At 37.8% G+C, this 17,680-nt stretch overlaps 1 protein-coding gene across 1 annotated transcript; it reads left to right on the top strand.

Moving 5' to 3' along the window:
- Window positions 1–5,366: 5,366 nt before the first annotated feature.
- On the top strand, window positions 5,367–15,585 carry LOC126503952 (hyaluronidase-like). The gene is made up of 3 exons (XM_050145925.1): window positions 5,367–6,287; window positions 12,845–12,934; window positions 15,136–15,585. Exons 1-3 carry the CDS (start codon window positions 5,367–5,369, stop codon window positions 15,583–15,585), a joined length of 1,461 nt encoding a protein of 486 aa, XP_050001882.1.
- The last annotated feature ends 2,095 nt before the right edge of the window (window positions 15,586–17,680 follow it).

Genomic DNA, 17,680 nt, shown 5'->3' with positions numbered 1-17,680 from the left:
ATCTGAGGTAGCTCTGCAATCTTTAGTCTGCTGGGAGTTCTGCTCTATTTCAGGTCCTAGGCACTACTTTCAGGCTGAATCCAGATCCCTGAAACCATACATGGTGGTGTAACGTTTTGAACTTACATGACCTCTTGTGGAACTGATTTTACTCCAGATGACACGTAGATTATTTTTATAGTTCTCCTCAGTTAGATTCTTTTCCAACCATGCAAAACATATGCTACTACCGACTCAGGGTGGATATAAACAGTAGCAAATGTTTATATCTAGGGTACATCTAGGGTAACATTGTCTTTGTAAAGATGTGTATGATGAGTATGGCTATACATGTATATTTCTTGGCTCATCTATCGTTCGGGAAAAATGTTGGTGGCAGGATTTCAAACACCAGTGCTTAGAGGCCTCAAATGTGGGAGTCAAATTTTTGCCCTAGTTGCCTCTTCAAGTTTTACATTGAGGATCTTAAGAAAGGAGAGAGGGAAGTTTTTCATCTGATCCTGATGTTTCAATCTTATTTTTCAGTGCTTCCTTCTGTTTTTACTTTATGACCTACTGTCAGGGTTTGATCGAGAGTTTTGTCCTGGCTTCTTTTAGTGTGACCTGTAACCTACTTTAGATACTAAATACTTACCCTCTAATGCTCTCCAGGTAGCTGTGAAATGTGGCGTTTCCCAGTTCCAGATGTCCATGCTGCCGGGGACTACGCCTCATGTATCATATGCTGCCACCGCACAGCTGTGAGGATCACAGGCCCTGGTCATGGTAGACTGAGACTCAAGACTCTGGGTTGATTTTGAGAATAAACAGTGTCTATTTTTTTTCCTCACAGTTGCTTCTATATTGTTTAGCTAACTACTAGAGATAGCACTGTAAGCAGAATTTGAAAAAAATAGTACCCTCCGAACCCTTTTCTGAGTTCTTCCTTTCACGTATCCCTGCAAACAGTCATCTTTTGTCCGCTTATCTGAGTTCTTCCTTCCGCAGTTACTGCCTATGTGGCCTTGTTTATCCAAGGAGGACACTCCTCTGAGTTTTTATCTTGTGCCTACAGTTTTCCACAGGACACATCTGGGTCAAGACTTGTGCTTTAGAAAGGAATTATAGACCCTCTGGACCTCAACAGAGTCTCAACTCTGAGCCACCCATATGTTCATAGGTTAGAGAGAAGTATAGAGAAATGCCTGTAGGCATACGTATAAAATATGTTTGAATAACGAGGAGAATGCCATTAATATTAACTTTGATTTTATATTTCTTTATTTACTTAATTTTGTAATGTATCGGATAGTTTTTCTTTTTTAAAGAAAAGAATGTATTCAGTCCTTGCAGGTATCTTAGATAGGGTACATATTTCTCTGCCTCACTGCTGCTGTTCTAGACATAGACATAAACATCCAGTGTGTATATACATACACCCCCACACAACAGACCGTGAGATAATGAGATAATGCTGCCTGTATAGTTTTGGTGCTAAACACTGTAACATGAATGAGGCAAACTCTGCCAGCAAATGCTTCTTGAATTGTATCGACTCCAAGGGTCTCTGTCTATAAATTTGGGCTACATGTGAACTTTATGTTCTCTTTCCCAGTAAATTCTTTTGAGGGGCTTTGAATGTCTTCTTTCTATTGCACAATGATTTCACAGGTTATTCATGAGATCTACTCTCACTTCTATCAGTGGGGATGGAGTCGGCTCAGTAGGATCCCATAAAATCCCCTCCTTAATTTCCAGTCTTCCTCCCCTGGCTCTTCTAAAAAAATAGAAACATTGTAACCTGGCAGGGCAGTGGGTGCTGGAACCTTTAATCAGAGGACTCAGGAGGGAAAGGCAGGTGGATCTCTGTGAGCTCCAGGCCAGTATGGTCTACAAGAACTAGTTCCAGGACAGTCTTCAAAGATACAGAGAAACCCTGTCTCGGAAAAAAACAAAACAAAACAAACCCCCCCCAAAAAATTGTAAAAAAAAAATAATGACAAGGCCGTGTGGTAAAAGAATAGAAGACATGGGAGAATCCAGAACGCCATTTTAATAAAGATTAGTGAATTTCATCTATAGGAATCTTGCACAAGTTTTTTATATTTTGCTCACTGTGTTTCATTTCCAGTCATGTTGGTGGCTATCAAGACATCTGACTTTTCTTCATTAGTTTTATACATGAATCTCTGTTGAGCTAGCCTGTTATTTCATATAACTCAGATTACTTTGCTTTTTTGTATAAAAATAATATCTAAAAGTGATTGTTTTATTTTCTCTTTCTAATTTTATATCTTCAAAGGAAAAGGGATAAATAGAACCATGAACTATAATGTTATTGTATCTATGAAATGTATATTGTGGTTATGAAGTAGGAAGCAAAACTAAAAAAACTAAGCCAGAAAAATGCAAAATCCCAGTATCCCTTTCTGAAAATCTGTTACTTCTTTTCTTTTAGTATACAAACTTAATTAAATCTGAATTGATTTTACTTTTTATTCTATCAAAAATTGGAGATATGGGTTAACCTTAAGCACTATAGTTTATTGGGTCAACTCTGTTTTCTATTAATTTCTCATTTCTTTTTCCCTTTCTATGAACTTTCCACCCCCAACTCTCTAAAAATCAAAACCATAAGAGCGTTTCAGATAAAAAATTCTGTTACTCCTTAATATCTTCAGCTGAGATCCAAGTTCTGTGGAAACAAAACCCTCTTCAAGAGAAAACTTTGTCTTCGCCTGAAATACACTAAAAGAGGTGTTCATTTATATAAATACAAACATTTACTATTTTCAAGTTGTGAATCTGAATGCAATCTCAAACTTAACCTACTTCTACAATCTATTATAGTTTCACAACATATAAAAGGTATTTTCCTGGAAGACAGTCACAAGACTTACTGCTAAAGAGGGGAACATAACTACTCTGTGTGGGGAGCAGATGTCCTTAGTGAGTTTGGATTATTGATATGAGCGCGGCCATGTCAGTGGAGATAACAAAGCCTTTCTTAGTCCGGGTACAGAAGCTTGCCAATAGTTCACCTCCAGTTGAAACCAGTGACTTCCTGCTAGGGATACCTGCAACCTGAGCTGCTCGTCAGTGCTGTACAGAATAAACACTGACTTTCCGGGTTGCTGATGGCTCATCTCCATCCGAGTGAGCTGTATCTGTGCATGCACATCTGTGAATGAGTGGAGACTGGGAACAGTCTCAAACATTGTTCCACATGCGCACAGTTTTTGAGTCAGGATATCTTATTGGTCTAGAACAAGTAGGCAAGGCTATTATTTGTCTAGAGAGGCACAGAGATCTGTTTGTCTCTGCCTCTTTCAGGCTGGACTTACAAGAATATGCCTTTTAATTGAGCTTTTTTTTTTTTTATTCTGGGAGGGATTGAACTGAGGCTCTCATGCTTGTAAGATAAACACGTAACTTACTCGGGATGTGCGTGCGTGCTTGCGTGCGTGCTTGCGTGCGTGTGTAGAGATTGCTCAGTGGTGAAGAGTATTGGCTGCCTTCCTAGAAGTTCTGAGTTTGATTTCCACTTCAATGACCTGTAGACCTGTAACACTGGCCCCAGGGGATCCGGAACCCTCTCCAGACCTCCAAGGGCATCAGGAATGCACATGGCGCACAAACATACAGGCAGTGAAATCACTCATAAACATAACATACCATGTGATTTATTTGAGCTGTCAGCTCACCAGTCTTCTTATATTCTTTAAGATCAGCTTAAAGTTACTTGAATGATGCTGTTTATTGATGATTTCTTTCATGGATTATGTCTTTGATACTGTACATAGAGAGGCATTTCCATGCCTAAGGTGATAAGTATTTTTCTTCTTGTCTTATAATTTTGTACTTGTAAGAATCTGTATCATTTTTGCAATATATAGGGTTATATTGGTCTTGTTATAGCATTTTTGACAGAATACACTGTTTAAAACATATTAGATGCTAATAAATTCAAGTGCATGCATGTGTTATAAATGGTAAAAAACAAACTGGGTTTTATGCTTTGAGTAACAAAAATGGCTTGAAAGAAAATTATTGGAAAGATTTCATTAAGTTAAAAAACTCATGATACTTATAATATATATACATACACACACACATATATATATATTATATATATATTACTATACTAGAAGTTTGTTATAAAAATGTGTGCAGGGGCACAAAAAGAATGTTAAAATAGTGAATTATCTCCAGGTCAGTGACAAAGATAGCGTCCCTACTACTTTATATACAAAGAAAAGGAGATTAAAATCTTCTACAAAAGAAACTTCATAGACACGGTCACTGGTTAACTTTCATTTACTTAATTTGTAATTAGAGACTCTCTTACCAGAAGCTTCTAGATTGTGTCAAGTTGACGGCCTAAACTAACCAGTACACCACCTTATTTTAAAAAATTGCACACAACATACCAAACTAACTGCTATTCAGCTTCAGCCATCTTGCTTTCAAAGTCAGATCTGATTGGCTGGAATACATCATCTATTAGTCCCTGTGTTCTGGCAAGATTCTTTGGCAGTTTTTTTGTCTTAACTGACTCTATGTGACTAAAAGTCAAGTTTTACCTGTAGTTTAGCTACTGAGAATATGGCCTCATTCTTCCACAGGAGAATGACGGCTTAAGGAAAAAATAGTTTTAAAGGTTTATTTATGTGCCTAAGAAAAGGTAGTAGTCAACTCTACAATCAATTCCGGTGGGAACTCTTCTGTGCTTTGGAAATAAACAAACCTTCAAGGTCAGTACACTTCAAATTCCATAGAGGTTACTACTTGTTAATTATTTATTTTTTGTTCTATATAATATTTGCTGAATTGCCAATGTTTGTTAATTTCCAAGTGCACATGTTCTTACAGTCCCTTTTCTATTAATCAATAGGAAAATGTAATAGATCCTTAAGGCACTTTTTTCCAATTGACCTCGCACCAAAGGCTACTGGTCTATGATGGTTCGGGTTATGTACTCAAAATGTATAGGAAATTAAATCCAGAAAAAAATAGTAAGCGTACATAGATGAGCACAGAGTTTATGAAGAAGAAGATTTGAATTAAATTTTTAGTACTTATTCATTAAATTTCTCTCAATATCTTAAGGAGGGAAAAAAAGTCTCATTTTTCTTCTTTTGTCCAGATGACATCACAAAAAGGTGTGTTAATAAACCTCTTAAGTCTTAATTAATAGAATATATGTAAAGCCTAGAAATAAATCTTTGAGAGTTATTCATTTCTAGTTAAGATATAACATCTAATATTAAAGGAGATAACACAATTTATTTAATCGACACTATGAAGCTCATCAGGAATTTGAGTCCTTCATCTAAATATTTGTTCTTGCTTTTAGTACAGTTCCATTATGCTGAAAACAACAACCCATGTGTAGTCTGTGGGTGGCACAGCTTGGCGAACTCATGCTCTTTGTTCTGGTCACCCAGGCAGTTCTCAAACCAGCAATGCCTCCGGTGATCAAGAACCAGCCTTTCAACATCTTCTGGGCTGCTCCTACTTTGTTTTGCAAGGATCATTTTGATGTAAATATGAATCTTCATGAATTTGACATCATTTCCAATCCATTAGAAACCCAGAGTGGATCTACCATTGCCATATTTTATCCACATGAACTCGGATATTACCCTTACTTCTCTGAAGATGGAAAATCCTTCCATGGTGGAATACCTCAGAATGTGAACCTCTCTGAGCACCTAAAGAAGAGCGCCAGTGACATTGCAGACTCTGTCAGTTGGTGGAGATCAGATGGACTTGCTGTGATTGACTGGGAAGGCTGGAAACCCCAGTGGGATCGGAACTGGGGCGGCAGGATAATATACCAAAAGCACTCGTTAGCTTTCACCCGACACCAACACCCTGCCTGGCCAGAAGCAAAAGTGAGAGCAGTTGCCACACAGGAATTTGAAAATGCTGGGAGGAGTCTTATGAACGTTACTCTCACGTTGGCTTTAGAAATGAGACCAAAGTGTTTATGGGGCTTCTATCTCTACCCAGATTGCTACAATTATGATTACCGGATAAATCCAGAATTCTACACAGGTAGTTGCCCAGATGATGAAATTTTCCGCAATGACCAACTCTTGTGGCTGTGGGAGAAAAGCACAGCACTTTATTCTTCGATATATTTGAATAAAGTATTAAAATCGAGCTTAAACGCACTGAAATTTGTGCATTTCCGAGTGAGAGAAGCCCTGAGAGTTGCAGAAATGTCTAGAAAGGACTACGCTTTGCCAGTTTTTATTTTTTCCAGACCGTTTTATTTGCATAGTATTGAAGCTCTGTCAGAGGTAAGAAAAAAATAGTCACGTAAGAGCAATATAAGATTAATAGAATATATGTAAAGTCTAGAAAGAAATCTTTGTGGGTTATTTAATTCTAATTAAAATGTTATTCTACTATTAAAGGAAATTTCAACCAACTGCTAATTAGACATGCATCTAGAATTTTAGAAGATTAAAAAAAAACTCATTTAGGATTCAGAAGAGTTTCTCGTAAGGGTTCTAGTGATTTTCCAGATTGGAAATAGATAAAACAGAGATTTGGGATTAGTTAGTGCTAATGGACTGAGTAGTTTATATAAAGAGATATTTTGATAATTAGTTGTAATCAACGTGACACAATTTGGAATCAACTAGGAAGAGATTCTTAGTGATGGATTGTTTAGGTTGGGTTGCCCTGTAGATTTATCTGTGTGGTAAATGTCTTGATCTGCTAGTTGATGTGGGAAGACCCAGCCTAAAAGGATTTTCTGGATTCGACCCCTGGACTGTACAAAAGAGGAGAAAGTGAGCTGGGAAATAGGGAACATGCAGGCACCCATTCTTTCTCTGCTTTTGTTTGGATTTGCATGGCTGCTTGATGATGTTCCTGCTGCCTTGACTTCCTGCCAATGATGGGCTGTAACCTCAAACTGTGAACTAAAAATCAACACTTTCTTTCATAAGTTGGTTGTTGGGGTGTTTTATTACAGCAATGGGAAATGAAGCCAGGACAGAGTGAGTGTCATCTTTAACACCAAGTATGAAGCAAGGAGATATGTGGTGGAACTTGCTTGGGAAATAATGAATTTGCAGATTCTAGAGGTGCTCAAACATTAGCTAGACTGTCATTTAGGACATTACTGCATGGATGCAACCATTAGGCAGATGGACACAGGAGAAAATTACTACCCCTATCTGACTGCCTACAGCTCCATTATTTCAATGACTAACACAGAGGTAAAACTTTTAGAGCTCGCTTCCTTAGACCACTTATGTTAGAGTAGGTGCATTTGAATGCAGTAACAACTCTTCCTAATTATTTCTGAGTAAAACCTGTTAATAAATATTTATTATACATTATTCATTAGACTATATAGTTTTATCATTAAAAGATTATTAATATCATTCAAAATGGTAGATTAATTCAGTAAGTTCAGGGCAAAATGGAAAAAGTGTTGGTGGAGTCTCAGCAGTATATAATCGACTTCTCACTCAAACATGGATCCACTTTTGTCTGGCCTCTGCTTTAGTTTTTTTTTTTTTTATTTCCTCTGTACCAGAAGGAAAGCTACATTTTAGGACAATATTAATTCTTAGGAAGTTCTTGAGCATGTAAAGTTAGTTGCTTTTCCTCTGGTTAACTTTGTACTGTTAGTTCTGATGTTATTTTGAGTGCAGCATAGATTAAGTCTTTATTTCAAAAGCCGGTTCTGGGTCCGCGTTGGGAGGATGAGAAGGGAAAATTTCTTGCATTGCAGACCTGACATCATGAGTTTGATAACCCACAGTGGAAGGAGAGAACCAAATCGTGCAAGTTGTCCTTTGATCTCCACATTTGCACTGTGGCACACGTGTATCTTCACATACACACTTAAACACACATACACACACTTCTAATAATGATGAGTCTTTTTTTTTTTTTTTTTTAGTTTTTCGAGACAGGGTTTCTCTGTGCTTTGGTGCCTGTCCTGGAACTAGCTCTTGTAGATCAGGCTGGCCTCAAACTCCCAGAGATCTGCCTGCCTCTGTCTCCCGAGTGCTGGGATTAAAGGCTTACGCCAACCCCGCCCGGCGATGAGTCCTTTTTTTAAAAGCCACTTCTCTGAATACTTTAGGATCTTGTCTTTTTTTTTTTTCCCCAAGTCGTTTCATTGAACTATTCCTCAACTAGGAGATCTCTTAACATACAATTTTTTTCCCCAAAATTCTTTTGGCGAAAAGATTCCTCAAGCTACAGTGATTACCAGTCTGGCATCAAGTCCATTTGCACACTAATAACACCAATGTCATGGGTAACCAACTGCTTTCTGATTCTTAGGCCCATTTCACAAGATGAAACCTATGCCTGGCTCTAGTATTGGCCTCAAAAACCTTTGGCTAGATGGGTAAGAGGCCCGGCTACTATTCTGCTAAATGAGCACAGCATTAAACTGACTCCTGATAGCTCATTGTTACACCCATTGGTTAGTATATCTCTCAACCCTTATCAGGCAAGCTTCTTTTTTTGCAGTAGATAGTGATTAACACAGAGACCCCACAACTGTCCAAAGTACAGAGACTAATAAATGGAATGCTCAGTCTATATTACACCCACTCATCCTCAGGTTCAAGGATCATGGCAGAAGAGTAGGCAGGAAGAGTCAGAGGTGTTGCATGAATCAGAGTGACTGTGGCAGCATGCACACGACCTGAATAAGCTCAAGCCAAACAAAATTCCAGCATGAAGAAAGGAAGGAGATGGGCACAAAGTCTAACGTCTAACCCTTTGAGGAGCTGTTGGCAACTGATAGCTGCTGGCAGAGGGGAAGCCAGTTTTCTTTAGGAGTATAACACCTACTAGGTTAACCATGATCCACTTGATGGTCACGCATCCAAGAGTATGAAGGCAGCACAAATTGGACTTTAAGAGCAAAAAACAGGAGGACACAAAGTTGAGTGGGGAGGGAAGATGAGTGGATCTGGTTGTAATTGGGAGAGGGGAGTGAATTTAATCAAAACACATTGCATAAAATGGTATGGAAATTTCAAGAAACTAATTTATAAAAGACTAGGCTATAATTACTTATTCTAAATTATTTATTTAAGCTTACAAAGAAACAGGAATACTATTATTAATACCAACAGTAAAACTAATAATCCAAGAAGCTAGAAGGTTCATCTTAATAGTAAATGGTGACTTGAGAACATGTGCATATTTATGAGAGTCCAACTCGTACTTTTACCACTTTTATCTACTCTTCTGCTTTTAAAAAAGATTAATGGCCAGCCTGGTCTACAAGAGCTAGTTCCAGGACAGGAACAAAAAGCTACGGAGAAACCCTGTCTTGAAAAATCCAAAAAAAAAAAAGATTATTTTTTTATTTTTAATCTTTTTTTGTGTGTGTGAAATGTCTACATGAGTACATGTTCTCAAGGATTCCAGAAGAGGGTGTTGTGGTGTGTGGTGCTGGAGTTACAGGCAGTTGTGAACTGCCTGGCATAGAGGAGCTGGGAATCAAACTCAGGTCCTCAGCGAGGGCTGCATATATTCTAAAGTGCTGAAGCATTTCTCCAGAACCCACTCACAGACTTTAAATGTAAATTACAGGCTCTTCCTTCTGAACTCTATTTCACAAGCCAATAAATCACTCACATACTGTACTCATTAAAAGTATGTGATATCTTAGAAACTATTATTAATAAGTTTAATGCTTTCCTATTGATTGTATGCACCACAAATCGACCAATAGTATGGACTATTTTCACTTGTTGTCTAAGAAACATAACTTTTCAAATCAAGTTTGTTTCTAAGCAATTGATTTTTGTTAGTTCTTTCAAATATGCCTCAGCAAAGGACTAGCCTTACGTTTAAGGAATGTGGTACTATTATTTATTTAGCAGAAGAATTAGCGTCTTACTTGTATTACTTAGAAAAGTTACAGATCACAAGGATTAGCAGAAGCATCTTTAAGCAGAAATACCCAAACCTAAAATGCTCTAAAATACAAAACTGTTTGCACACTGACCTGCTGCAACAAGAGGAACATTTTATACCTGACCTCAGTGTCAAAGTGAAAACATGGATACATGCATTCAAAACATTTGTTGTACAAAATTTTCTTTGTGCATTTTCTATGAGATTTCTATGAAACATGAAAATGAATTTTGTATCTAGACTTGGATTTCACACTGCAATATTTTATTCTGTATATGCAGATTGTCTAAAATCTGAAAAAGTCAGAAATTTGAAGTGATTCTGGTCCCAAGCATTTCCAATAAGAGAAACCTAATTCGTGTGATCAGAGCTTCACTACAATGCAGGAAAGCTTGGTTGTAGTGTAGAATTTGCCTATCTGGTCTTCGAGTGCTCCAATCTTCCGAAGAATCTCTAATACATCCTGGGGGAGCAAAACTGTAGAGCATTTCCTTCCTTCCCTCTCCTTCTGCTTCTCATTTCTTTGCTTTTGGTCTAGAATCCTACCATAACCGCCTCCTTGATATCCAATCCACTCAGTCACCCAACCTGGGAGTCACTTGAGGAACTCGTTTCTTTTCTTTCCATTATGTAGTACAGGCAATGAAGAATTATATATCTGAATTAGAAATGACTCTCTAATAGCTTCCCTCTCTTTTATTTTTGTACTGACATTGCATTTGTTGGGCCTTTATTATTTTCCCCAAACAATTTTCATCTTCCCTAGCTATCTTTGATCCCAAATATCTCGATGTTCCTATCCTATGCTTTCTTTACATGGCTGCAAAATTGTGTCTTACTAAAGTGGCAAATTATTACCGTTCCAGGAATAAGTACTTGTGGGTAAGACTTTTATTGATAACATTTGTTCTTTGACAATTTTATACATTATATAAAGCATTTGACACCTCTCATTCTTTACCCTCTCCTATTTCCTCCCACTTCAGTGATCTTCTGATGGAGGAAGGTCATTGGTTAAATAAACTGCCTTGGCCCTGGTAGGTAAGAACATAGGTGGGTGGAGTAAACAGATCAAAATGCTGGGAGGAAGAGGAAGTGAGGTCAGAAATCATGCAGCTCCTCTCAGAGCCAGACGCGATGGAGCAAGCCGCCAGGTCAGACATGCTGAATCTTTCCCGGTAAAACCGGTGTTATGTAGATTATTAGAAATGGGTTAGGCAAAAGTATGAGAATTAGCCCGTAAGAGGCTAGAGTTAGTGGGTCAAGCAATGTTTAAAAGAATACAGTGTCCGTGTAATTATTTCGGAGCATAAGCTAGCAGGTGGCCGGGGTGCTGGGGACACAGCCCCGCCACTCCTATTACAACAATCTTCCCCTTCTACAATGCTCACATATTCATGTCTTTTTATTTTGCTTTGTGATTTGATTTTCACAAGAGTTGTCTATATGATTGCATGTTTGGAAGCACCCATTGGTACCTGGTGGTCTCGCATTGGATATACAACTGGAGAAGTTCAGACTCTACTAGAATTTCCCAATATCCAATAGAATGGCAAGGAGGGTAGAATCCCATGAGCTCCTCCAATCCATGATCCACTATTGACAGGCTCAGATTTGTGTTGGTCCAGTGAAAGCAATTGCAGCTGCTTTGACATCATGTTTGAAATGTCTGTGTGATGCCTTAAAGAGACTTTTGCAGCCTTTGTCCACATTTCTATCCAAAACCTTCGAGAGGGTGGGCTAACTGTTACATTGAGAGCTGAGTACTTAACTGTAATTTCTCAGCACCTTATGCAGCCATGAATCTCCATTCATGAAGCCTTTAACTGAGAGGAAAAGCTTCTCTGTTAAGGCTGAGAGTAGCATTTGTCTGTGAGCATAGGCACAAATACCCAGAAGGCAGATTGGCATTAGACAAGTGTGGATAAATAGTAGTATTCAGGTCTGTCATATAGCCCGACTTCCCTCACCAAGGGTTTTTAAATTTTTATAAATTGATTACATTTTTCTTTTCCTTTTTCCCTCCAAACCCACACATATACCTCTATATACCTTTCCTTCAAATTCCTTTTTTATTGCTTGCACACATACACACACTCTCTCCCCCCCATCTCCTAAATATAACCTGATTAGTCTGTATAATGCTATCTGTAGTAAGTTTTTAGGGTTGATGTTTGGTACTTGACAACTAATTGCTGTGCTCTTCCCTGGCATGGCCACCTCTCCCGTCCCCAGCTTCCCCCACTTGCCTATAGTTCTTTGTGTAGTGTGAGGCCTCATGGGCTTTTCTCTGTCCAGTTTGGCATACTTATTGTTGTCATCCTTATTCAACCTACATATGGACAGTCATATTCTTGAGACTTTATGGCTATAGATTCTGATATTGCTAGGAGATGCAATCTTACAGTAAACTCCTTGGCACTCTGGTTCTTAAAATATTTCCACTCTCTCTTCCACAATGTTCTCTGAGCCTTAGGTGCAGAAATGTTTTGTGGATGTATTTATTGGGACCAGCTTCATATCTGCATTTTGGTTGGGTGTGGTTACTATAAATGTCTCTGCTGAGAAAAGAAGTTCCCTTGATGAAGGGTGAAGACTGCACTTGTACATGAATATAAAGACAAGTGTGCCATGGTTCTTTTAATCAATATATACTGTGTGGGGGCTGCAAATATGGGCATCATTTCACTGTATTCTCATTACTTTTATATATGCCTACCTTAAAGACATTTTACAGGACTCCAGACCAGGGACTGGAACCTATTTGCTTTTATAGCTTTATTTTTTAGAGTGTTTCTTGCACTGGACTATTATCAGATAACTTAAAATGCCCAAATCACCCTTTCCAGTTCTTCTCTAACTGTTTTCTTTATAAACAAAAACATATTAATGAATAAGCAATGCCTAACATGACTTGACAGGAATTTCTCGTGGTCCTTCTCTTTTGTAGGAAGACCTAGTTCATACAATTGGTGAAAGTGCTGCATTGGGGGCAGCAGGAATAATATTGTGGGGAGGATACGAATATTCTGATTCCAAGGTCAGTAGTGATTTTTCTGTTAGTATTGCATTCTAGAGAGTGAGTTATAATAATAAAAAAATGCTTCTCACACCCGTTGGTTGCCGACTGCTTGTTTTCTTGGCTGCCACAAAGTTGAAAGGCTGTAGTGGTCAATGCTGATCATTCAATTCTATACCAGACTGCTGTTAACAGCAGGGTGGACAAGCACAGTCTTTCACTGGATAGCCTAAAGTAAGAAACCGATTATTATATTCCAAGGGGATAATTTGTGGCATGTTAAGTAACTGCTCTCTGTCTTACCTTCTTCATTTAAAAATTGTACTATAATTAAACCCACAATGCAGGGATTTTATTAAAAAGATGCTCCTGCATATATTTGATACAAGTTATTATGAAAATTTGAAAATAATTTTTTGATGAAGAATGGATTCTCTCCAATTATTTTTTTATGATGATGGTAGCTTATAGTCCAAAATAGAAATGAAAGGAAAATATATAATATATAATAGTTGATTGATATTTTTAAATTTTGTAGTTAGACTATTTAACATGGCATTTATTTGATAGCAAATTAGGAAATGCATAATCCACCACTGTTAATTATAGAGATATGAGGCTATACAGCAGGTCTTTAGTGTTTGTTTGTCTAGCAAGAGTGCACCTTTCAATGTATTGATTTGACTATTTAGAGCATTCATGCATAAATGGACTTATACAGTATTTTTTCCTGTTCGATTTTCTAGTTTACTTAGCACAATGTCTTCCGGATTCACTAGAATTGTCATAAATGACAGAATTTTCTTCATTTTTTACAATTGAATAATATTCCATTCTATGTATCCCAATTTGTCACCCATTCATCTCTTGATGGTCACTTGGATTTGCTATAGTTCTTGACTACAAAGAATAGCCTGGCATTAAATACAGAAGTGTGAATGTCACTTCCGGATCATGATTCAAACCTCTTTGTATCTATGTCCATAAGTGTGTGTATGAGTACATACTTGTGTATGTGCATGTATATGCATGCATTATATGATAACTCTATTTTTAATTTTTTGAAGAACTTTTATATTGTTTTGCATAGCTCTTGTATCTTTTTATATTTGAACAATAGTCTGACAGAGTTCCAAACAATGTCATCAACACCTGCAATCTCTAGATAGCTTTTAATATTAGCCAACCTTATGGGTATATGGCAATGGTTCATTGTAGCTTTGATTTGTACTTTTCTGGGAATGAAAAATGTTTATTCATGTCTTTTCTATTTATTTTTACAAATGACAAGGTGAGTTAGTAAACTTTCTTTCTTGAAACAAAAATCTCATTATATAACTAGGCTAGAACTTTTATATAAACTAGTCTCACATTGAATTCAGAGCTCCACCTGACTCTGCCTTCCAGTTGAGTGTTGGGATTAAAGATGTGTGCTCTAATGCCTGAGTCTTTTTATTTATCCATATGTAGGGATTGAACCTATGGCCTTACATATGTTTGGTAAGGGCTGATTCAGTGAGCTGTATTCCTAGCTCTCATTTTACTTCACCTTTTTAGATAGGAACTTATAAAGTTGCCTAGGATGGCCTTGAACTCAGTTCTGTAGGTCACTCAGACCACAGACTTGTGATTCTCTTACCTCAGCCTCCCAAGTAGCTGAGATTATGGACCTATTTCACCAAACTTGGATGCTTTGTGTATTTTTTTATTCAGTTCTTATGTGGGCTGCTTTGGGTCATTTGGACTTTGGTTATGTTATCAGATACCGTAGGAAGCAGGAGTTTGCACAGATTTTGCATTACTCTGTTGGATGCCTTTTCATTCTGTTAACGGTGTGTGTGCAGAAGTGTTTAGTCTGACAGTTCCATTTGTTTATTTCTGATTCTGTCACCCATACTTTTGGTCTCATGCAAGAGAATTGTCATGACTGACAGGAAACAGGAAAAAAAACCCTCCAGTTTTCTGAAAACGTTTTTTTGGTTTCTTGCTTTTAATGCTCAAGTTTGAACCACTTTTTGTGGAGTTTCCTATGTTGTATAGCTAATGGTTCAAGTTTGTTTGGACAATTCATCCCAGCCCTTTTTTTTTTTTTTAACAAGTCAATCTTTTCTGCGTTATAGGTTCTTGACATTTTTGTCAAAGTAAAGTTAATTGTGCATGTGTGTGTTTATTTCTGGACTCCAATCTGTTCTTTAAGCATCTCTCATTTTTTCCCCCTACAGGAGTCTTGTTTATCTGTGCAGCAAACTATTGAAGAGCTGCTGGGCCCCTATGCTCTCAATGTAACATCCGCAGCCAAGCTGTGCAGTCACAGTCTGTGTAGCAGCCATGGGCGATGCGTTCGAAAGACAGCTGAGTCCTCCTCCTATCTGCACATGCCTGAGGACAGCCAGAAGGTCTATGCCACAGGCCACGGTTTCAGATTTGTCATTTCTGCAAGGAGTAAGCTGAAGACAATAACGACTATGAGGAATGGATTTGTGTGCCACTGTTATTATGGTTGGCACGGAGAGTCCTGTAGATCTCGCGTTCCCAATCTAGTGAAGCAGAAGAGCAAGGCTCCTGCAACTGCACTGAATCTATTAGTTTTTCTTGTCATGACGTTAGCTGTGATTCTGCTGAATTTTTTTCTTATTCCCTACTACGATGTCAATTTTTTCTTAAAATACTAAATAGAAGAAAATATTATTTTTCTTTGATTTCAACCCTTTTATAAACAATTATTAGTTTTAAATTCCAAACACATTTTTTGTTGGCTGTTCACTTCATGCTAGCTAACAGGAGTATACCTGTCCTCATGGAGCTTAGAAACTGATTAGGGATAAAGAAGCAGTAAATAGGAGTACATATGAGCTGTGACAGTACTTTACAGAATAAGGGGGAAACAGGCTTCGGCCTTAGGAAGGATTAGAGAGCACGTGAATTTATATACGACAGTCACATAAAACCTTTATACTGAGACAGTCAGCCAGCGAAGAAACAGGTCAACACTCTCAGGGAGCCAGACACAATAGTTTCCTCCTGTAACCTGAGCTCCTGGAAGGCCAGAGGTAGATTGTAACTTCAAGGCCAGCTTGGCTTATAAAGCTAGTCAAGATAATATAGTGAGAGTTCGCCTCAAAAGAAAAAAAAAAAGGAAAATCAAGTAAAAAAGCAAAAATCCAAAATATCTGGGGAAAGCATTCTTGAAATAAGGAGAAGCAAATCCAGAGGAAACAACTCTTTGTCTTCCGGGGATTGTGAACTTTTAAATAATGAAAAATACAACAACAAAACAAAACCACCACCAGCACCAGAACCAGCTTCAGCAGCAGCACCCCTTCCGCCCCAGGATGCTAACCTGTGGAGATGAACAGGGCTCTTTAAATATAAGCAGTGGGGATTAACTTTATCCAGAGAATCTTGGATATTCATTTGACTCATCAATACCAAAAGATGAACCGTACTGGCTTCCTACATGATAGAATTTATATGGGAAATTCTTTCATTTGATAAATCTTGGTTTATTGAAATACACTATACCAAAACAGTTTGTCAGTTTTCACTGGATGGTCATTCATTTGAAAATATCATTGTGGGATTAGACTCGATCTAGTTGTCATCCAAATAGCTTTATTTCATAGATTCAACAAAGAGTGTGGTGACCTAAATATTATTTACTTTCTAAATCTAGGAGAGGTATTTTCCTGCCTGATATGGTCCAAATATAGTACTATAAGGTTAACGACATCCTCACACACATGTGGAAATTTATAAAAGGTCACATTCTGATTCTCATGCTAACATTAATTGGCTCATTAATTAGTTATTCCACGTATTCTGGGGGAAAAGTAAAAGGTAAAGAAGCAATAACATATAAAAAGCAAAATTGAAGGGTGTGTATGAATTCTCCTGTCCTGTCAGTTTCCTGTAGCATAAAACCTCTGTCTGCAGGAATTAAAGCCTCAGGCATGAGCATGCAATGTTTTTCATAAGTATTCAACTGATCACTATATCAGGCAGAAAACAATGGTTCTTTCTAGTCTTCCAGCGAAGGAAACCTATTCAACAGTTATTATATCAGGGTTCAGAAATGGACTTATTCCAATAAACCAGGAAAGGCAAATATTAAGTGTTACCACCATCTTAAAGAAGAAAAAAATAAAACACATAAAGAATAATGGAGGCATGTCCAACTTTGTCTAGCGACCAAGGAAAACATCAGAGGTAGAATCTAGTGTCTAAAATGTCTCTGAAATGATTGGTACATGTGAAAGAACTGACACATGGAGAAGAAAGAGGAAAACATGATACATTAGTAGAAGGACTGCTAGCAACCACAGTCACTTACCATTTTCTAAATAAGGATGTTATTGAATTTTATTTTATAATATAAAATTAAACAATGCCACATCTGTACTACTTGCATGTATGTATGTATGCATGCAGGTAAATACGTGCACCATGTGAATTTAATGCTTGCAGAGGCCAGAAGAGGGCTTCAGCTTCCTGAGAACTGAGGTCACAGACATTGTGAGGTGTCATGTGGGTGTTGGGAAGCCTATCCAGGTCCTCTTCAAGAGCAGTAAGTGCTCTTTAGCGCTGAGCTATCTCACCAGCCATTTGAAGAATGGCAGATTCTTCGTATGGTAGCTTGAAAATCTGAAGACGAATGCAGATTATGAGGAATTTTCTGGCCTTGTTGTCCCTTCCTTTTGCTTGCATACATTTGTACTCCCCTGGTATACACTTAATCAGCTGCCTATTGAAGATGAGAAGTCACTGTGT

Source organism: Alexandromys fortis, unplaced genomic scaffold (genome assembly GCF_014885135.2).
Source record: "Alexandromys fortis isolate MF-2015 unplaced genomic scaffold, M_Fortis_MF-2015_v1.1 scaffold_34, whole genome shotgun sequence".
Lineage (NCBI taxonomy): Eukaryota > Metazoa > Chordata > Mammalia > Rodentia > Cricetidae > Alexandromys > Alexandromys fortis.
This window is presented reverse-complemented; position numbering and strand designations above follow the sequence as displayed.

Coding starts and splice junctions, on each gene's coding strand:
- LOC126503952 (XM_050145925.1), top strand. CDS start 5,367: ATGTGTAGTCTGTGGGTGGCACAGCTTGGCGAACTCATGCTCTTTGTT. Junction 6,288..12,844: donor GTATTGAAGCTCTGTCAGAG/GTAAGAAAAAAA, acceptor TCTCTTTTGTAG/GAAGACCTAGTTCATACAAT. Junction 12,935..15,135: donor ACGAATATTCTGATTCCAAG/GTCAGTAGTGAT, acceptor TTCCCCCTACAG/GAGTCTTGTTTATCTGTGCA.